Source organism: Athene cunicularia, assembly GCF_003259725.1.
Source record: "Athene cunicularia isolate RWA chromosome 3 unlocalized genomic scaffold, athCun1 chr3_part1, whole genome shotgun sequence".
Taxonomy (NCBI): domain Eukaryota; kingdom Metazoa; phylum Chordata; class Aves; order Strigiformes; family Strigidae; genus Athene; species Athene cunicularia.
Genome location: NW_020799097.1, coordinates 58,938,799 through 58,962,325, shown reverse-complemented (window position 1 = coordinate 58,962,325; position 23,527 = coordinate 58,938,799). Strand labels below are relative to the sequence as shown.

General features: G+C 38.8%; 1 protein-coding gene across 1 annotated transcript in view; it reads left to right on the top strand.

The window, feature by feature from the left end:
• THEMIS (thymocyte selection associated) overlaps positions 1-23,527 on the top strand; it is a 75,641-nt gene that overhangs the window by 23,338 nt on the left and 28,776 nt on the right. Inside the window, exons 3-4 of the mRNA XM_026845755.1 lie at positions 322-780; positions 3,771-4,816. Of these exons, the coding sequence (XP_026701556.1) occupies positions 322-780; positions 3,771-4,816 (1,505 nt within the window). The remainder of the gene's footprint in view (positions 1-321; positions 781-3,770; positions 4,817-23,527) is intronic.

Genomic DNA, 23,527 nt, shown 5'->3' with positions numbered 1-23,527 from the left:
CTGCTTTTTCTCACATTTTTTTTTTTTTTTTTTTTTTTTTTTCTGTAGCAAAGAAAATAATTTCTTTCTATTTTTACCATGGATGTAAAAGGTTGGATATCAGAAATTACCCACAGAGATAATGGGCTAATTCTTGCTGCCTATGATTTGTATCATGTAGTTGATATTATATTTATAAAGCCACATTTCTAGCAACTGAATTCTCAGCTATGAATTGTTTGTTGTGCTTTGCTCCCCATTTTTGTTGCATTCACAGCCTAAAAATTGGCATGGCTTCCTTTATATATTTCCCTTTTTATAATGTAAGTTTTCTGTTCTTAGGTCTTTATAAGGTTGTGGCAGATAAAACTCCATATTGTAGCATTCAAGAAATTACAAGAAAATTCTCTATTGGGCCAACAAGATTTGGCCATCCATGTTTCTACAGCCCTGAGGATATAAAGTTGGCAAACTTCACTATCAAACATGGTGAGCAGATCACCTTCAACTCAGTGGAAGAAGTCAATGGAATGATGGCTGTGAACTGTGGCGTGGTCAGAAATAATCAGCCTCATTCCTTTACTTTTCCTCTTTCACAAGAAGGAATATTCTACGAGTGTGAAGATGACCAGATATATACCCTAAAAGAGATTGCAGAATGGAAAATCCCTAAGTGCAGAAACCGGATTGTCAAACTTTCTAATTCTTTACATACCTGGGACTCCTCGAATCCACTTCCTGAGAATTTTGATGGCTGCTTGATTCTCACACCTGTCTATGAAGTGCAGGCAGTAATGAAATGTAAGTAGTAATCAAAGTCAATGTTCTGTTCATCTCAGTGTAGTAAAGTACCCTTAAATACAAAGAATTTGCTTAAAATAGGCAGGAAGGATGCAGTTTTGTCAAAAATCCCTGACCCATATTTGCCACTGATGTTAGTTTCAAGATGAAGATAAAAATAATACTGCCCTTTTTATTCCTTTATCGGACGTTAATTTAGATAGTTACCTTGCATTTTCTTTCTGTTGCTATCTTATTAATCGCTACATCATTGCAAAGAAAATACATTGCATAAAGAAAATGTGGAGCTTAGGAATTCTGTTCAGTTCTCAGATTCTCTTTCTTTGTGACTCAGACTTTGGCCATGGAGAAGCCACTTCATCATTTATGGCTATGGCTAGGAGGTAGAAAAAGAATATAGACATACATGTTGTAACACACCAAACTACTGTTTATTTTTCAGAATGAGGATGCTGCAGAAAGCAACCTTTATTATTTTCCTCTATTGCAGAAACAAGTATCAATAGGATATAAACAGAAAAGACTCATGGACAATTTCTAAAACCTCTAGGCTTGAGGAAACAGGAAGATATTACAAAACCAATATCTTTAAAAGCTGTCATTCATGTTATGAGTTTTTATTAAAAAAAATATATATATATTTTGTCCATGATACATTACCACTGTTCTAGCTGTTCCACCAAAACTCTGAAACTGCTGCGTTCTCTTCTTACCAATGTCTATACCTGTGCCTTACTTTTAAAACCAGTTAGTGAAATCCATCATGGAATAAAATTAGAAGGTGTGCAAGGGTATAAGCACACAGTGAAATTCTCCTGAGTTACGCTGACTTGAATAGCCAAGCTGCAGTAATGACCTATGTGTGTGTGCATAGCGTACCCTCTCTGAACTGAGATACCTACCTAAGCAAAAAAACATCTTAAGCTAAAATGTTTGACCTTGCTTGAGGACAATCAAGGCAGTAGATGGAAACTTGCTGCAATTTGACTTGTTGATGCACTCATCCTGTTAAAGTTTGCAGAATAGGAACTTAGCCTGTTGTGTTTACTATAAGCAAACCAGTGAGCTCCACAGAAATGAAATCCTCACAGAAATATGTCATTCATGAGAGTATTAAGCAGGAAATTTCACAGTTAAGCTTTCTCTCATGAATGGTGTAAGTAAATGGATAAAAGAGAAAGAAATAAAAGTGGGCAGAGACTGTTAGCACAATATACTATAGTTGTTTAATGTTTATCATGAGACATTCAGCTGTGCTTGCTATGTGATTTAATGTGTGAGTTTGGAAAATATTTCTTCACGAGATAAAATACTTCATTTTCTATAGCTCTACCTTCAGGAATCTAGCCCACCTCCTGAAGGTGTATTCACTTAGGTGTATTCCTACACCCACTTAGATATATGTGTAGAATCAGTAAGAATTTAATGTTTCTAAAAAGCTTTATGAAGACTCAGAAATGTTTGGTATTCATTTGTCTTCCAATCAGATATTCCAGGGAGAGCTGTATTTGTTGATTTTATTTCATACCCATTTATGTTTCATAGAGTGCTCAACATTCGAGCAGCATTAAGTATGTCGTAAATACCTATTTAATACAAACTTGAAAAACAGACTTCATGGTAAATGATTAACTACTTTCTTGTAGACCATGAAAAATGGATTTTCACCATTTTTAGAACTATAAGTAGACACAAGATAAAGCATGAGAAATACTACACATAATTCGATAAAAAAGATTCCTTATAAGAGGGATAGCGTTTTCACAGGCTGTGGGCAGGAATCGTCTATACTTCTTATTCTTAATAATGAACAAATTATGTGTGTGGAACTCCCCAAAATGTTAATAGAAAACTTTCATCTTCCCTTCATTGACTTTACCTTGTGGTGTTTAGGATGTTCAGCACCTGAAGGTGTCAGTGTGAAAAAACAGAGTTGGAATAAACAGATCCTGAATCATTGTCATAAAACTGTCATATAAAACACATCTGATACTGACTTTTAAGTATAAAATATTGGTATGTCCTGCTACAAGGAAGTGTGAATCCAGGATATACAGTCCTTGTGTGCAGGTCTATGTAGAATAAGTCTTATTGCAGAGAGTCATTAAATATTATTTGCTTGTTAAATTTTACTGCCCTGGTCAGTGATCTGAGGTGTCATTGATCTGGAGACAAATTCTTAAACATGACTTAATTTCATAGTCAGCTTTGTGCTCGAAAGTTTTGCATCCCAAATTTTGAAGGTTCAGTTGTGACAAAGGAGTTGTTATTCCCTGTCAGACTGTTAAATACGATGGCTCAGTTCTGTCAGTGAATAAAAACAGGTACCACAGAAAAAGATGCAAGAGTTTCACAAAGTACCATTATAGTAGAAATTTCTTCATTCATTAACAATAAGCTTAGACTTTGTTATACAAAGGTTTTGTCTTTTTTTTTTTAATGATATTATTTTATAATAATTATAGATGTTTTCATTGTTCTTATAAGAATGTCTTATTTCTCCCACATTGACCATAGCAACAACATGTGTTAATGGGTTAAATTGAGGGGGTTTTATTAAAAATTCTCCCTTAGCCATTTCTTTGGAGAAGCCATAAGTTACTATGAAATAAAAGAATAGAAATATATCTTGTACTCAGGAAAAAGTTTGGTAAGATACACAGCTGATTAAACTTAGAAGTACTGTGTGAAAGAGAGTGAACTAGAATTTTTTTTCCCTTTCCTTTTTCTTAAACTTTTGTTCACTTGCACACCTTATTCTTGTCTCCTCTTGTTTCTCATTTCTTTTGTGAGGTCTCCTGCATATCTGAGAGTCATATATCTCGAATTAAAAGATTTAGACTTTGACTGGTCCTATTAATTGTGCATGTTAACATATGGAAATGCACACCACAGGGAAGGTACTTTTCGTATCTGGCCAACAGGACATGTATATTTTATTCCAATGTCAGTTTGAAAACAAAAATCAATTAATTTCTTTTTCTTTTCAGTTCGAAAGGACATAGTTCATATCCTTTCAGATCTAGATGTCGAGGTCAAGGATATAACAGACTGTTATGATATTAACTCTTTCCTTCAGCCACTGTCTTTGGAAGATGTATTTGAGAGAACAAGCAAGGAATTTCCTATGGTTGCTGAGATAATGGAAGGGCCTTCAGGAAGCCAAAAACCTTATAACATACTGAATACAGGGAAAGAAATCGTCATCTACAAAAAGTACCAGGCAACAAGAGTCCTAGCCTCTGAGATCAGAAGCGATTCCCCCAAAAGACATTTTTTAATCCCTATGAGCTACAAAGGAAAGTTCAAGAGAAGACCTCGTGAGTTTCCAACTGCCTATGACTTAGAGATAGCAAGAAGCGAAAAGGAACAGCTTCATGTTGTAGCAACTAAAGCCTTTGATTCGCCCCATAAAGAGCTTTTTTCTGTTTCAGTTGGAGATCAATTTCTAGTTCAGCAATGCCAGACTAGTGAAGTTCTGTATGAGGGAAGAAAGAAACTCGTAGACGTTCTAGCTTGTGAACAAATACTAAGTGATACATATAAGAAAGTGCTTCTCCCTATGTACATGGAAGGTGGCTTTGTGGAAGTAATTCATGACAAGAAACAGTATCAGCTTTCTGAGATTTGCAAAGAATTTCCTTTGCCTTTTAATGTCAAAGTGTCTGTGAGGGACCTTTCTGTTGAGGAAGATGTCTTGGCTGCTGTGCCTGGTCTGCAGTTTGAAGAAGAAATCACAGACTCTTATTTGCTGATCAGTAGTGCCAGCAGTCCAGTGGAGAGTTGGGAGATTCCTGTATATCGTTTAAACATGTCAGTCCATTTGCTCAGCAAAGATGTCCAGACAATTATACCACCTGTGACTAAGACAACAGTGGAAGAGATCAGCGAAGAGCAATACTACATGGTGCGAAGATATGAAAATCAAACCCTTCATCCACCACCCAGGCCTCCCAAAAAGCCAGCAACGCCTCCATCAAAACCTAGTTTTGCAGTACCTAAAGAAGGTTTTTCTGATGTACTACAAGCTCCAAAGGTAAGGTATCACACCTTGTCTTTGAATCTCTTACAATCATAGGCCATGTTGTGTCACTTTACAGTCTCCATTTCATTGGTGTATTTTTATGGCATGTACGCAGATGGCTCTCAGTTCCCTCTAACAGACAAATTAGCCATTATAGACAACAATGGTTAAAAACTCCAGTGGGTGTTAACTGATCCATGAAAAACAACAGAACCATGCTGACTCACAGCAGCAAGCTTGGCCATATAATTTTGCATGGATAATCCTTTACTCCATCGATGCAAAAGTGGAGAGACTTGAAGTAGCTGTGTTCAAATCTTTATTAAGGAAAACATATGTTTTCATGATGTAAAGACAATTTTGCTCAGCTGGAAATGGCAGAATTAAATTCACAGAAAGGCAGGTTGTGTAGATATTTTTGACCAAATGGTTTTGTACTTACCTAAGTGGCAAATAGATTTGGAATAAAAAGGGTAGCCATTTTAGAATAGCATTTGATGTTAAGAAAGAAGTACTCCTCCTGGGATAATTTTCTTCATGGTTAATCTAAGGCAATGCATTTGTTCATTAATTTTTGTGTTGAGTCTGGCTGAGATAGAGTTAAATTTCTTCACAGCAACCTGTAAGACATTGTGGGTTTGATTTGTGACTAAAACAGCATTGATAACACACTGATCCTTTTGCTATTGCACAGCAGTGCCCCTACAGTGTCAAAGCCTTCTCTTGTCCCAGGCTGCCTGCCCGCCCCCCCTGCCAGCAAGGAGGCTGGGCGTGGGTCAGAGGTTGGCAGGGGACACAGAGGGGACAGCTGACCCCAAATGACCAAAGAGATATTCCATGACATATAATGCCGTGGTCAACAATAAAAACTGAGGAGATGGTTGGCCTGGGAATGTAGCCATAGCTCAGAGACTGACTGGACATCATTCTGCTTGTGGGAGGTGGTGTGTGACTGCCTTTGCATCGCTGGTTTTTTTTTCTTCTTTCCTTCTTTTATTATACTGTATTTATCCCAAACTACAAGTTTTCTTGCTTTTGTTCTTACTATTCTCTCTCCTGATGAGATCATCATCTGGATGTTGAGGGAAGTGAGTGAGCACCTGATGGGTGCTTAGCTCCTGGCTGGGGTCTTTAACTTAGGTTGCAGTTACTCCCATGTGAAAATACAAATTCCCTACAAGGAAAGAAGAAAAAACATTGAAAGTACTTTCAGGTCTCTGCACTGTGATTATGCTGAACTTTAAATGCAACCATAACTCATGGAATTTTATTTTGAGGTGTTCAGGAAAAGGCTTTTCTGTGTTGCTCTCAAATTAAGGTCCAATCATAACCACCCTGGAAGGGGAGCCTGTGTGAGTAAACCCTCCTTGCCTGCTGGAGGTGTTCCTCTCCTCAGTGCCAATGTCAACACCACATGCAGATCCACAGCTGCACAGAGGTCCTGGGAAATGATTAGAACAGACCTCAGGAGAAGTGAATGGGTAAGACTGGTCCCTCAGATAAGGGCAATACAGCAAAAAAACCCACATCATTTCCTTCTGTCTTTACCTGTACTATGGAAACTTGTTTTCTGCTAATCTGTGTAGTGAACCTTAAATAAGCCATCCTGTTAGGCTAGGGAGGATACATGAGAAACTGGAGCGAACAGGCAAACCATCAGCCTGGTAGTGGCCTGGGGTACAGAACTGGGGAAGAATTCCCTAGAGTTGTGTTTCTGGTAGACCCATACCATTGTCAGGAGGACTTAGACCTCCTGCAGTTACTGATGGCTGTGTGTTGAGAACAGGTAGATGCTGACTCTGGGCTAACCTCATGCAGAAGATAATATTTTCTTGAAGTGAGAAGAGAACGATAAGGGTAGGAGAGGGATGAGCTGAGGTTCCTTTGCACATTCAAGAGTGAGAGTGACCTTAGACTGCAGCTGTCCAAAGAAGCGTGTTTAAGCAGACTGTTCCAAAGACATTATTTTTGTCACATGCTCGTTATAAATAAATAATAAACTGCAGTCAGAATGCTTAGAGTTATGCAGATTCATAAATCTCCTTCCCTGGAAAGGTGAAACAAGTAGAGATCCCTTATTCATAAGATTAAACATCCTGAGTTGTAACATAATAGGTTTAAAGTCACACAGAAAGCATTATCTTCTCTATCCCGAGCACCACGAATCCTCTGAGAGGACGTGGATGGTAGTGGATGGGCTCTGCCTTGGCCTCTCTGCCAGCAGTAGCAATAGGGGAGACTGCATTTTCTTCTACATGTATCAGGGATGTCTCAGGGTTCAGAAAGTTGGAAATTGTGCCAAACTGATAAATGGCCCTCTTTGCATATTTTGTGACTATGCATAGACTAATTTGCATAAATAACAGACGAACGTCCTAATGAGCCGAACTTAAGCTTGACAAGGTGGCAGCCTGGAATAAGCTTTAGTGCTGCATGAATTGCCATGCTCCTCCCGCAGGCAGCTCCCTGCTTGGTGCTTAGGGAGCTCTGGCTGCTTGCTGGAGGGTGGTGAATGGCTTCTGTGACCACCAGTTGGGAAGCTCTGTCTGGCATCATACTCCAGGATTAAATGCTGCTGCTCCATGAGTCCACAGAGGACTAAGATCCGGCTGTTTTATGCCAATACCTGAGGATGCTCTGCAAGGGTGGGTCACCTCTAGCTATGGCTTGTGCTTTGATCGCCTCTTAGCTCACAGCAAGGCTGTGAGGGCAGAGAGGCTCCAGCTGTCTCTGCCTGCTGTTCCCTGACCTTAGTGAGGGAACACTAGGGCCAGGAGAGGGACGAGGCAGTGTGCATTTCACTGTGCACTTTTGTTCATGCTAATTACTGAATTGTATGAGATTAGCAACCAGCATGGACTGGAACCTCAGATGAGTGCAAGAACTGACTCGGCTTGCGTGCAAGGTGCAGTGCTGCAGAGACGCACATGTCTGCACAGTTCAGCAAAGTCTGAAGACATCATGTCAATTCTCAAACTTAATATAGCTGCATTAACCAAGCGCTCTGCCCAGTCTCTTCACAGGGCTAATTAAGTTGGCTTGGCTCCTGCTGACACAGCTTTCACTTCCAGAGCCTGGGGATCTCTCCTCTCCCCTCCACAGTGCAGTGTAGACTTTCCTTTTCCCTCTCATCTGATCTTTTTGTTAGGATAAGAAACATCCAGACCACGTATGTTCGCAATTTTGTACTAGCTGTTAATTGAATAAAGAAAGAAAACCCCAAAGGAAATAGAGGCAAAGTAAACAAATTAAACAAAATGGTATGTATCAAATGATGAAATCAGTCTGGTATTTCAGATATCAGATATCTGTCTAATATCACTATCAGATATCAGATATCTAATAACCAGTATCACCTCTGCCCACAAACCCTACTGGCTTTACACCCCCAGCTGAGGACAGGGATGGTCAAACATCAATTATACCTTTTGTCAAACGGTAAAACTTGGGATACAAGCAGTCATTCACAAAAAATCCACATTTTCCGCACTGGAATCATTGGAAATAAAGTCCTCAGGGAGCTCTAACTGCCACGTTGAATTAAATAGTTTAAGCCATTTAATTTCTGATTAGTGAGCTTAGCCAGAAAATGAGAATGACCTAATAAAACCCCAGAAGTTAATGCTACAGATTTGAGAATGGAGCACCTCACTCCCTTGCCAAGTTGTTCCTGGAGAGATGTTCCCATGGGAGGAACCAGTCAGGACCTCACGTTCTTGAAATTAAAATTCATTTAAAAGGAACAAGCCAGATGTGCTTTTTCTTTTCAAAGTTAGAACACCACGGTGAATATAACAAACCAAGTTTTTGCTTAGTAACTGAAGAGTAATGTTTCAGGTGGGATCCGGAACAGAAAAGGCTTGAAAATTGTTTCCTAAAATCTCCTTAGGCTTTTTAACTCCTACCTATACTTTCCTCCCCTTCAAGGGGATTCGAGCAGCAAAAAAGGTTTCTAGCTTTCTTTTTGCTTATCAGAATTATCAGTCCCTTTGAGAGACTGACATAGTGCTACGTGATCACAGATTGAAAGAAATTATCACCAACACAGTTCCAGCAGTGAATAACCTCACAGATTTATGGTGTTAATATATGTCCCTCAATGGCTTTGTTTTGAATGGAAATAACCAAAGAAGAGCCCGTGGCCAAACTTTCCTAGGTGCCTATTCATACTGGGGGAAGTGTAAACAAGGTGTAGAAGGCCACGGTTTAGTCCTGTAATACCCTGAGGGCACTAAGTGCACTGCTTAAGGCAATTTAGGAAGACAGTATTTGGCTCTTGATAGAGTAAGAGAGGTTAGCTCCATCTAAGGCTATTTTCAGTGGTCCACTAATGTGTGTATCTAGTCTGAGCAACAGTAGTATCAGTAAAATACTCACCAGCTTCAAGTTAGGATTTCTGCTAAATTTCTTTTTGAATGTGGAACTGGAAAACTCAGTCACACAGTAATCTGCTTGGCTCTGGCAAGAGAGCTGAGAGAATTCCAGATGGGGAAACTGGAATTTAATAAAATAGTAAGTATCAGGGCATGATCGTTAATCATCATTCTGTGCTAAGGTCCATTATCCTTCAAAAAGTCATTACAGTGTTACGATATCAGGAACTTCTTGCTGTCTTGCTTTTTATTTCAAAATTAAAATGAAAGAAAAATTATCACTTCCATCTGGCTTTGCAGTTCTACAAACTGAACTATCGAAATCTGCCATTAACATATTTATCGCATCTGTCTTCACAGCAAAATGAAGACTTATCTGGAATTAAATTGATAAGACATAAGCTGCATATTTCAGTAAATGAGTTTTCCTGCAGCGCCTCCTTTCCTTCCTCCTAACTATTTCTTTTCTGCTTCCTGAGCATTTTTCATGTTTTTAGACTTTATAGAGTAGATTTAACACAAATCTTTTTGCTGTGTAGCAGGAAACTAACCTTTCTAAATAAATACATATTAGAAAATGCATGCAGGACAGTCAAGAAGGAATAGGTAAGAACAGACTTCAGGAATTAATAATCTTTTGGAACTGGAAATGAGGGAGGAAAGTGTGGATCATTAGTAGATGCGAAAATGTGCATATGCAAATGTAAGAATGAGGGTTTCTCTCTGTCAGGTGCAGCATTGTGGCTGCTGAGGATGCAGCCATGCTTGTTCCTCCTCTCTTTTTCTCTGTCCCCACTGAAGAGGAGGTTTATCTCTCCTTAGAGTCTCACCTTCCACCCTCTGTCTTCCCCTTCTTCCCCACATCCCATGTACTGTTGCTCCATGTCACTTTCACATAGCTTTGTAAATCCCTAATAAATACTCTGGGAAGGTTGAAAGTACAGCCCCTACAGATTAATGACCACCTCACATTGCCACTATAGCCAAGTTCTTGAAGTCTCTCAAAATGCCATGCTCACCCAGTGAGTCAGGTTCCAAATCCCCCCAGCTCCTTGGCCTGCAGCTTTTCACTCCTCTGAGCGCTACATCCACACTGTGCAACAGGGTTTCTTTCCTCCTAACACCATCCTGTGCCACATGTCCCTGATTTCACCCAGACCCATGCATCTCGGGCCTCCCAGCACTGCACTTGTCACGTGCCCTTCAGCCCCCACAACTTATATGACCTTGGTTCCCCAGACCTCTCTACTGCTTTCAGTCAGGCTTGTCTTTCTCTCTCTTCCTTGTTTCTTCCCAGCACATCTCCCCCTCATTCTCTTCTCTCATGCAGTGTGCTGAAGCCAAGGCCACAGGCATTATTGGGTAGGATCTGCAAGACATTGCAAGTTACACGTGGGTTTTCATCTCCTTCCCCAGCAGTGCCTGTTCCAAACCTCAGCAGAGCATCAAACTGGAGCAGGCTGTAGATGATGACAAGTGTCAAGCCATTTAATTCTATTGCAGTTGGACAGTCTGAGCTGAAGGATGAAGTCCTTCATATATTGGTGTTCTGTTGCAGAGATCCTTGTGGCTATGTCCGTACCTGGGGGCCATGATGGTTTTCTGGTAACCCTAATATGCATCCTGGTATCATGCTGAGCTGAAGCCTGCATGAGTGCCATCTCACCTCATGTCCTGGGTTTTTCTGCAAAAGAAACCAAGCAATGGTAGCTGGAGAAGCACTCTCATCTGTATGATGGGGATCCAGGGCTGCTGGGCACACTATGGACTCTGTATGAACTAACAGGAAGGATTTAGCGGAGCAGGAAATGCTAAAGCCCCAGCTAATAAATGACTGGAGTTTCCTGATATTAAGGCATTAAGAATTCTTTCTCTTTTAAACAACACTAAAAGCTTAAAATTTCCACAGAGAAAGATCAAGTCTGGAGTAGGCACTTACTGTGGATTGATGTTACTCTCAAAACCAAAATATAGTGGGGAAGATAACAATGTGCCTGCCAGAAGGACAGGCAGTAGATAATTTCCTGAAAAACTAGCAGGGCAATCTGAGGTATAAGTCTCATTGCAGAAAGCCGTTACCGCTACAGGAAATGCTGATAGAGTACATGAAATTAAGGAAGGTACAGATGAACATTTGGATATGCTGACTGATGAAAATGCCAACTGGTTAAAAGCGAATTGCTTAATTTAGAGCTAAAAATGAATTACTTGGAGAACAAAGAGAAAAGAAATATCAAAATAAAAAGGATGCCCAGAAGAAATAAAAAATTGGACTACATGAAAATATGGAACCCTTGATAAGAAGAAGGAAAATTCTGCACAGAGTGTATGAGCCAAAAGCCATTCATGTCAGTAAGGGGAGAATTGGCTGGCACATTTTTTTCTCTCTTGCAGAAAGTACACAACATAACAAAATACATAACAAAATCAGATAATTATGTATAATTATGAAGAAGGACAAAAAAAATGGAAATTAAATCCAAAATTCTAGGAAGCACTGCAGTAGAATAACTCTCAAAAAATATAATTTGAGGGGGGGGATCTGAAATGATTTTTTTTCATCTGGGGTTCTAAGAGTCTGGTCTTCTCCCGAGGCTGAAGTCTATCATTTGCCTTTCTCTTCGTGGCAAGAAGGTTGGAAAATTAAGTTCATGGATAGTTGGTTATTGAAGTGCTACCTTCTACAGCCTGTATTTTGGTCTGTTCAGAAGTCACCATAGAGTTTTCCAGTTTAAACTGGCCAGGGATAATCTATACCAGAACGAATTTCCAGCAGGAAACACAGTTCCTGTACTCCTGCAATGCCCGCCTGCAGCACCAGCATGCCAGGATCTGCCTGGAGCTCCCGAGGCTCCCGCAGAGCCAGCTGTTGGAACTCTGCCTCCATCCCTGCTTAAACACCTTTAGGGATTCTTCTGGGCTCTGAAGGCCAACTGGCACAAGATAGCTGATATCTCTGCTAGCAACTTGGTTTTCAGGTTTGTGGGGCTGCTTGCAAACAGCATACTGGGACTGGGCCTTGGGGTGTTCTAACTCCCACATCACTCCCAGGAACTGTTTGGGAAAGTGCTAGTTGGCAGAGTTTGAAACTGAGCCCAGAGGTGTTTACAGTCACTGTTTAATCAACTAGTGTTGACGTAACCTCTGCTAAAACAGAAAAATAAAGAAAAGGATGCTCATCAGAGTCAGTGAAGTCTTATATGTGGTCAGTGTAAAAGAAAGCACTGACATTTCCCGTTTACATTACGCCTTCCTTCATGAAATTCAAGCTTTTGCAGTACTGTCAGAGCTGGGCGTCCCAGAACTGAAGGCATCCCAGAAGGTTGGGATTATGCTTTGAAATATATTGCCCCATGAAATGAAATGAGAAAGTTTCTGTCAGTGTGACAGCAGGGTCAAATCCTAAAGGACCTGTAGGCATGACTCACATTTTCCAGAGAGTCCTTGCAGTGAGGAATTGAGTGATTATCAGGGAACAGAGAGTGCTGTGGAGAGACTCATCAAATGCATTAAAATTCGTAAAGACAGTCTGAGTCCTGAGCTTTCCTCTCTGCTTTTCGAATGTGTTAGTCCAAAGACATGACATGAAAAGCATGGTGGTAATAAAATGCATAGTGAAGTTTATCAATTATTATATGAGGGAGCTTTTAAAGCCTGAAAAACAATGTATTTAATGTCTGTACTGGGAAAATTAATTTCCCTTCTTTATGGATAGACATGTATAATTTACACTGAACTTTGTCAAGGTATTTAACAGCATTATGTTCTTGTTCTACCTCAGGACATGAAACAATTTTACTTGTAAATTTTTAAAATAGCAATATGTTGTGATGCTGTGATTCAGATTGGTTGGGTTTGGGTTTTTTCTTTTTTCTTTTTTTAATACAAAGTAACAAGGGCTTTGAGGAGGCACAGGGTATTCTATTTTTGTTGTGATTTCTATGCTGTCACTGAAAAATCAGAACAATGATCCCAGACTTGCAATGACTGTAGGCAGTAACTTGTATCACTTGTCCACCTGAACCAGTGTGATGGAGTCTCAGTAGACTATCACTTGATAGTGGTCACAGGGGTAAACAAAGAAAAGAAAGAAGCCTCTTTGCTAGCTTGTGGCATGCCATGCACCACCCTGATGGACAACACAGTGGCTAAAGAATACTTAGACTAATTTGGACTATAGATCAGGTAGAGCTGAAATCTGATTAATAAAACTGAATAAAGCCCTTCCCAAAGCATCACTTTCTTTTAAACTTTAAGTTTTGAAAAAGTAAACAATACTTTATGTGTGAAATGAAGGAACTGTATCTGGAAGCTACTTTTACTGATCCATCTGTTTTGCGTAAGTGGTGTATGCAAGCTCTGTAGTACTGATGGAGAAAAGAGTGGCTGAGTTTGTTTGTGAATTGCTCTCATTTGGAGGGAGATGTGCCAAGCAATTGAACAGCAGCTCTTCAGGAAAATTCTGGCCATGCAGGGAGTGGGGTTTGAAAGAGGTCAATACATTTGGTTTATATTCCCACTTCTATCACATGCTTCTTCGGTGACACCAGACAAATCACATAAATATCACTGCCTCAAGATACATGAAGAAACTGCTCTGTGTGAAGAAAGAGTGTGGATTTACACCTCATTAGTTACTTTATATGGATGCTTAAATCTCAGGTAAATGTAAGATACATTGCCTCACTTTCAGTAAGGGTCAGAGCTACCTCACATTTACTCTGGAGCAATAACCACACAGACAGTTGCTATGGAGTAGTTAATGAGCTGTAAATCCACGCTCATTTACTTGGTGGCATCTTGTTCATATAGCTGTCTCTTCTGTCTATGAAATGGGACACAATGCTTCATTTTCCCATCTCGGATATTTATAGAGACAAGCATAATTTTTTGCAGGTATGCAGCTTTTTGTGCATTGGCTACCACAATAGGTACAACAGTAACACAACAATTAAATTCCTGGACACTGGTACATTTTAATCTTGCTTAAAGTTTTCGACCTAATGTCAATTTACCGAAGAGGTGCAAAAAAGCAGGTGACTGTTGTCTAGGACAGCTGGATTCTGAAGTGTGGACATTTGAAAGAGGAAGAAACAAGAAAGAAGAGAGGTGTGAACTTGCCCCATTTAACTTTGCAAGGTGTTAACCTTGAGGCCCTCTAACACCTTTGTAAGATTGGATTTTTGTTAACCACTTCATAGTTTATTCTTATAGCAGACATCAGCCTTTGTGCTTGCCTTCTGCATCTGCTGTGGTATATCCAGTCTCTTAAGCCGAGTCGTCACCTGTTGGCTTACAGAAGGTAGCAGTTAGTTTCGAGACATGAAAGGTTATGGATAGGAACTCAGATGCTTCTCAGAATGCCTCCATACATTTCCCCAGTTTGTGGGACTTTGACAGATGATAACATTAAACTAAAAGCTGCATGTTAAAGGTTAGTTTGTGCAAGCATGCAAGGTGTCAGCAAGGGAAGAAAATGAGGAAAGAGACCGCTGCAGTATGAGTTATATGTATTTTTATATTGATAGATCATATTTGGATAAAAAGTAGTGGGACGTAACTGATGATGTATAAATGAATGCTGGACTAAAAGGCCATTTTTCTAAGTCAACCCCAGCACACAGCCTTTACAGCCAAATCATTTATACTACTTGCAATGATGAAGCAGCACCACCATTCTGATGGAAGACTGGATTAAGGAGGTAGGCTAGGAAGGTGAAATTGAGAACTAGTGAAACAGAAAAATGGGATATCCAGTTATCTTTTATCAAACTGTGAAATGGGATGGGAAAGCAGAATTTATGTAGGATGGAGGGAATTGCATTTTTGTTATAAAAAGGTTTTTTTGAGAGGGAGGATTTTTCTTTCTAAATACGTTCTTTTCCTCTTGTGAATACCTAATTCATAACTATCCCACTCTCATTGTCTCTCACATAAAAATGAAAAGTAGTGTATAGTAGAAAAAATCTGCTCTGCTTGAGCCACACACAATGATTTTAAAATGCATACATACACAGTGGTTAACATGAAATATCTGCTGTTTATCTTCTGCCTTGCACCTTGCTGAACAGAGATGGACCACAGAGGTCTTCATTTGCCTCCTACTTATATTCCATACTGTCATCATCTGAATAGACATACAGGCTACAAACCTGCTACGCTACTGGTATTCCCCCTCTGCTCTCATGGTTCAAGCAATAAGAATGTGAATGCAAAAATATGGAAGCTAAGAGGAAAACAGAAAATAAATCCTTAAACAGCAGGCTTAGATTTTGTATGAGGCTTTTCGTTAGTTTGCACCTTCAGAAAACACAGAGATAAAATCCTCTCATGAAATATTGAAATCACTTCTGCCCCATATGAACATCGGAAAGTGAGAAATCTCCCTCTATCCTCAAAAATGGAAAGTAAACCTTCTTATGAATGTTATGAGTTATTGAATAATAATATGCCAGTGGTCTGATGCTGCCATTGTTGAACCTAAATGAAAAACCTTATTAATCATGGATTTGACAGCTCATTCAGTTATAATAATGTTTCCTGTCAATCCAAGCTCTCATTATAATTGGATCTTACTTAGAAAGGAAGATGCTCCATTGACTACTCAGATGGAGGAAAATACAGGTTTGAAAATGAAAGTATCAGTCTGAATTCTGTTTCCAGGGAGCCTACTTATGCATGTACAAGTTGGATAACACTTTAATCCTTGCTGTGTGTCACATTTGGACGTTGCTATAATAAGATTCTCTCACTGACTAGACACCAGCTCTAGAGTCATGGCAGTGAAAGTGAAAGCAGGAAGAGTAAATGAACTTTTTCTTGGGGATGCTGGTATACCATCAGTACAAGGTAGTTGCAAAGAATTAAGTGAAATAGATGGCTTGTCTACATAAAGAAGTGTGCTAGGCTGTGAATTTACAATTAATTTGGTTTCCTGCATGGACTCTTTTGTGGTCACTCAGAGGATTAAGTTGTTTCAAACCAAGGAAATTCAGTGTGCTGTAGGAGTGTTTACAGAGAGTTAGTGGCAAGGAACCATATATTCATGCCCTAACTTACTGCACACTATCTTTATAAACAAGGCCAGAGACGGGACAAACAGCTGAGAAGGTGATAAAGGCAGATGAATATTCAGGCCAAGACTGAAAGCACTTGACAAAGCATCTCAAATAAATGCCATTTAGAGGAGATTCTGTGGGCAAAATCTGTAAATTGCATAGTGGAAGCCCCGATACCATGGGTGTAGCAGAGAGAGGCAGTGTATTTCCATGCAGGTGGCAGTTCATTAAGGACACAAAAGCCACAGGGTAACTATATCTTGAACTCAACTTAAAAAATAATATTTGTATAGAAAGCACTTTTCTAGGGCATTAGAAATTATAATTCCCAGAAAGTGTTCTTGTTCACTAATAAAACAATGTGTTTACAATAGATGGGAACTTAAAGTAGCTTTCTAATGAGTGGTATAATGTTAGCAAACATGGAGACACTAAATTGTTTTCACTGCCCTGTAGGACAAGCAGCAAATAATTTGGTAACATCAGGCCAATGTACAGATCAGAAAATGGTTATAAGGTAGGAAAGAAACCTATCATTTATAGATATGAATAGTAAACACTTCCTACAAGAAATCATAGGGGGACGTGAAGATGAAATTTTTGATGCAACTTGTTTTGAGAAAAATAGATGTTTGAAAAAACCTGTCTATTCTGGCAGAAAATAAAGAGAGACAAAATAGCAAATGGGAAACTGCAGCTGGTGTAAATGGTATGGCAAGGCCTTTTACAGCTCTCATTTTGGACATGTCTGAGTGATTAACTGATGGGCAAGCAACTTTATGTCAAATTCAAGCAATCCCCAATCCTCCTTCAAAACACAGAGTGTAGTGTCACCAATGTGCTGAGATATCAGAGCCATTTGAGTATTTCTAGTAGGGGCAGCGAACATTTTCTTATTGTGTCTCAAGAGCTTTTTATTTTATGACATGGTCTACAAGTCCAGTGGGGCTAGAAGGCAAGTAGTCCCAACTGCAACAAAGCCAGTCTTTCTCAATATACATGTAGACAATGGTCTTGCTAAGAAACCAAATGATGAGAAGAAGCAATATTAATGCAGGATGAGAATGATTTTGTGATAAACTAAACATTCAGTAATGTTTTTAACATCTAGTAGGCTTTGGGCATTAAAAAGAAATAATAAAATTATTTTAATTATTTAATTCTCAGTTTTCACCCAAAAGCTAGCCGAAATTCAGGAATATCTAGTATTTTGTGAATTAATATGCCTTTCTTGGAGCTTCATGTGCAGCGATAGATGAGATAGCTATTTTTCAGAGTACACATGAACTGTATCTTTTAAAGCCTTGTGTAAGTGTAATTTAATAGAATTCATTGCAGGAGTGTAAGGGCTTACTGTTTGTGTGCTTGATCCTACGGCAGATATACACACTGGGAAGAAGTGAGTAAGCAATCTTTTCTCCCTCAATGCCTCAACTAGATGAGGCACAGGAGGGAGAATAGGCTGCAACCCATACCAGAATTTAGTAGCAGTACTGAGACAATATACTTGTTTCTATTATTTGTCTTCAATCATTGCAGCTCAGCACTATCTTTTACTTTGCTTTGTGCCAAACAGAGACAACTTAAGTCTTCACTTAGAGTGCAGTGGCTGAGAGAAATAAGGGCAAGCCTAAGAGTGAAGATAAGCACTGCAAATGTGAACAGGAATAGAATTCCAAGAGAAAGCGAGAAGGGTTTATTCTGGTTTTGTTGTTGCAAATTTGTTTTTAAAGTTTTATGCATGAGTAGCTAACTAATTTCTCATCTCTGAATGCATAAATAAAAGTCAAGATTTGTTTTGGGTGAAGAGTTAATATCAAAGAGGATTTCTTGTACCAGTAAAGTAGTACAATTTCTTATACCATAGACCAGAAGTCATCATATGAGAAGTCATCATATACAGCCTCTCATGTAGTGTAGATCTGTGGAGGTTACGCAATGGTTTGTAAAGTGCCTATTAGCATTAAAAAAACATAAAATTTGCCATGGAACTATGCACTTTATATGATAGAATAATATTTCAAACAATACTTTTTACAATATACAACTTGATCAGCAGCTGTTAAATGCATAAAATTAGTATTTATATTCATAGGATATCTGCGAAAAGGTCAAGTAGGAGTCATTTTAATCCATGTTTTCAATTTGTGGCTATATGGTTAGAGTAATAAATCATAGCAGCTTTAAAAAATAGAAACAAAACCAATAATATACGACGAAGATTTCTGTGGTCTGTAGATGAAACTAATTTGTTTTTCCTGGGCACTTAACACACATTTTCTTTATTTGTTGGTTGTCATCTCTCATGTAATTACAAAAAGATATTTGATACCTAATGATATAAAACATGCTAACAATTTCAAATTAATGTGAACCAGATTATTTCAAAAGACATTGCCAAGCACTGCCATTATAATTTTTATAACTTTTTCAAATGTACAAATGTAATTTGTAATTGCAATTTTCAAATGTGAATGCAAATTTTCATACTGATTTTCACACTGATTGCAGGTACAGCACAGTTGTAGCAACACAACAGTCTGCGACACTAATTTATTGATTTAAAGAAAGCTTTACAAATTTTTTACATCCTTATTCATTGTATGCACCCCTAGCCAAAATGTCGTGCTTGGGTTTCTCTCGACATGTAGTGTCGTTCAGATGTGACCACAAAGAAACCTCTCTGCTCCAATATGAAAATGCCTGTCAGAGCATTTGGTTTTTCTAGCTGACTCCATTCATTAGGCAGTGCCAAATGGTTTCCTTTCCGAAACCCACACTATGAGTGACTTTTTGACTGCTCTACTGTGTCTACGAGCTCAGCTGTGTCTGTATTTTGATGCCTATGTTCTGTCTCAGGCCGTCAGTGCTTGGATAGATGGGCCTCCCAGAACACGTGCAGACTTGGTTTAAGGAAATACAGCTCCATTCACTTTAATGGAGTTGAAACTTTTTCCAAGAAGTGCGAATTTGGAAGATATGTTTTGGAAGAAGAAGATGGCATGTGTGTTTCTTCAGAGCTGACTCAGCATGTAACAGTGACCAACGGGCTGGGACAGTCCAGCTCCAGAGAAAGGCATCTTTGCTTAGGTGGCCATGTGCATGCTACATCTCTAAGCTTCCATTATGGCCTGTACTGTCAGCAGCACCTATAGAGCTAAGTAGACACTTTGTGGTTAGCTGAATCATGTTTTAACTGTATTGATGAGGTTTCCTGACTGTAGTCAGAGCAAGGACATGTGGAGCATGTAGATAGGTTCATGTAGTTATGTACATTTTCGTGCCTTGATCTGGAGCTGAACTCCACCCATGGGGTAATAATTAACCCAAACTGAATGACAAGTGTCTCTTTTTCATGATAGAGCTGTGATTAGTACATTTAAGTAGGGAAAGAGTCACCACATCACGGCTGCTGGCACGCATGAGGCCTGTCAGCAGTTCAAGTACAACCCTAGTGTCATGGCTGTGTTGACCCAGACAGCCGCAGGGTTGTGTGGGCACAAGGTGAGGGATGAGGTGAAACCCTGGTTTAGAAGAAAGTGCTTAGGCAGGGAAGGTTAAGGCTTAGGTGTCCCTGTGTCATCCAGGAACCTACAGCACACCTGTCTGTAGAAGAAAAATCCCATTCTCAGAGAACTATTTTCATCCCCAGCCTACGAGCTGCTCTAGTGTCTTGCCTTTTTGTCTCTCCCAGGTATGTGTCATGTGCTTTCCTGTTGTGCACATTTCATTCCTACTGAAGTGAGGTATTCAGCAAAAATGTGTAAATAAGCATTTAACAGAATTACTTAGTAGGGCTGGAAAAATTTTGTGATTGTCAGATTAGGGTTTTTTAGATAAAATAAAATATTGTCATGCCAATTCTCTCTGAGCAAAGAGATAAAGTAAGAATTCAAATGTAAGCTAGTCCTCCTGTTTCCACAGCTCTTGCAGTGTCAGTAATTGAAGGGCACACTGAATTGTAGGATGTCTAACACATCCTTGTTTTCATCCACAACTTTGCTTTTGTAGCATTTTTTATAACGGGAACTAGGGGCACAGATGAGAAGGTGCATGAATGTTTCAAAGGCATCAGAAACACTGACCACTCACAAGTGACAGCTGTGGCTTTTTTTTTTCCTAACTCTTATTTAAAACAGGTTGTGTTTGCTTAGCGTTGAATCTTTGTTTGAAGTCTTGAAATTTTTGAAGAGTATCCTTTGCCCTCTGCAAACATGCACACACACAATAAGTCAGAAAAGATGAAAAGTGTTTATTTTGACAGTCTAACCCTATAGCATGCCCTGTGTTTTCCTTACAACAAGATGAATAATGGGGATTTCTGAAGACTTCATCTTCACTCCTGGTGAAGATGTAAAGTACCAGCTTAAATTTAAAAAACACTTCCAATAAGCTTTTAATACCTTTCTTGTGACAAAGAAAATTTCAATTACATGAATTTACATTTGAAAACTCCATTTACATCGGAAGAAATGTGTATGGTTTGTACTCTTGCCATAAAATCCTATACACTGAAACATTACACGTGTCTGTTCAGTTTTCATTTCAGCTGTAAGAGTATCCATGTATCAATGGTTTTCCATTCCTCACTGGTACATAAACTGTAACAATTCGCTAAAATTTGTCCCCACACATATAGGGTTGTGTAACTGAATAGGTCCTTTCCTCTCCCTCGTCCCTCTCCCTTTTCTCCCTCACTGGATATTGCCAAATGTAGCACAACAGAAGTACAAAATTATTGAGCTTTCCTTTTATTTTGTTATATTTTTGAGCTTTCCTTTTCAAATATTATCAATCCATTTCATTCATGCTTATTATACAAGCATCTCACTGTATTGAAGTTCTTTCCTAGATAATGGTAGATAAAAGAAATCATCCACAGAATAATTTTGTACTGAAATTCTTTTTTTCTTCAGTATTTAATAAATGTGTCCTCAGCTACTAATCACACAGGGTCCGTATTGTCATTAATAGGTGCAATAAAGTAAATTTATTTCTCTTTCATGTTACTTTCTAATCTTTATTTCACTAACACTTCTCTTTCTTCTGGAAGATGTATATGAATAGATTTAATTTATAGGGAATTATAATTTACAAAACACCACACCATATAGAACCCTTGCCTAAATCCTAGTAAGTTAGGGCTTTCTATTAATTTACCTGAAAGGGTCATAGCTTACAGACTGAGATAACCTTGGATAAGGCTTTTTTTTAAAATCCGAGAGGATTATCTACTGATATACAACCACTAAGAGCATTTTTGTGCACCTATCATTGCATTACATTTAAAAGCTTGTTCAGTTAAGGAAAGATGCCATCTCTACTGTTTCAAGCAACACTTTTGTGAAGAAAGAAACCAAACCCAGGAAAAGCACATTTTTCATGTTAGAATTTGATTCACTTCTGCCTAGTCTAATAATAAATGCAATATTCATCTGTAAAAACGTTTTTTTAGCCACTTAGCCTGTGTTTTACACTTTACAATAAATGGGGTGATATAAAATCCTCATTTAATAAATTGATCAGTCTGGGGAAACATCACTGTCATTCAACTTGCAGAACATGACTGATGAGTAAAATGTTCCTAGTAAAGCATATTTGGTAGAAGTCCAGAGGACAAAGCACTTGCTAGTGCCTCTCTTCAGAGCACTATGTCGTCTCCTACTGTAAATTTTTTTAAATGATTTAATGTATATTTTTAACATACATACATCTTGCTTTTTTTGATTTGATTTTTGTGGACCCATTTGGATACATTTTTTGAGAAGACAGAATGCAGCAGCAGTATTTTTAAATAAGAGGAATTAGCAGTAAGGAAATAGAAGCATACCTGCTGGTTTCCCAACATTCCCAAGGAACTTTTCACAAGTGAACTGTCTTGATGATAATCTGCAAAAAAAAAAAAAAAAAAAAAAAAAAAAAGCAATATTGTATCACCTTTGAAGAACCATCAGTGTATCACTGAAAGATGAATAGCCCCACTGTAGTCCCTCTGTTTGAAGGGATCATAACCGGTTGCAATAAAGTAGAAATGCTTTGGCTCCAAGATAATTTTGAATGCAGCCATGTTGTTGAGTCCGGTGGTCTTGATGGATAGCGTCTCAGATGCTCTTCTCTAAGAGTTTAGAGGCATGAATCCTTCTGGCTGTAATTTGTACCACTTTTAATTTTGGAGGGGAGAAGGCTTTAAATTTCCTTACAGCAAAAATTAATTTTTTACCACTCTTGTGAATGATATGAATTCAGGCAGGAGTTTACATTCCATGTGTAGATAATAACAGTACACACTGGTGGCATGAGGAGCGTGCTCATGCCTACTCTACTGCTGTTGTTTCTCTCCAGAAATATTTACAATCTCCACCACGGGATCTGAAAGTTCAGAGAATGCACTGGCTCTGACAACAATTAATAGTTAAGGAATTTACTGGGGTTTTTTTCTTTAAACGTGAGCATATCTAATTTTTATGATGATTTTCCTTGCTGGCATTTGTGGCCTTTAAAGTCAAAATTTCGGGAGTTTTATGTAAGCAGCCTAGAAGCCTTGGCTATAGAAGTCCCTTGTTTTACATGGCTCATCCCTCTGTTTCCTCTGCTTGAGAGCTGAAAGGTCTGTTCCTATTCCGTTACGAATCTATATATGGTTTCACCAAATCTACAAATGTTGTAAAATCACTGGAGAATCCCAGAGGATTAATAATTTAAATAAAAACAATCAGGACTGGGTTGGTGGTTTACAGTCAAGAAATGTCTTTTTTCCCATATCATTTACAGTCAAAAAATATCTTTTCCTGATATTGTTTCTCCTTCTGGTGCATAAATAATTGCTCCAGCACCAGTAGAGCTATGTTAATTTATATCCACAGAGGACTTGGTCTCAAAAGTCTAATTTAGATTACAACACTGAAGTGCGGGGTCTTACAATTTTTATTTGTATGTAAAGTACCAGACACTCAAGTAGTGGTGTGCCATTAAATAATTTCTAGAAAATAAATTGCCATTTGGAAGGTTTGCTCTTGGATGAAATTATATCTTTTTGTATGACTTAAGACAGATGCAGTGAGTTAATTTGAACAGCTCCTCTTCACTTCCCTAATTTTGTTCTCTCTCCCATCTCCAGTCTCTCCTCTGCTGAGCATGCCTTCTTCACTAGGTCTGACTGAAACAAATACATCCTTGGATGGTAGCTCATGTAATTCATTGCAATGTTCTCTCTGTTCTGAAGGGCCTTGGCAAAAAACGAGGTAGTAGGGCATAAAAGTGGTCAATGTCAGCGATAGCTCCTGGGGCAGCTA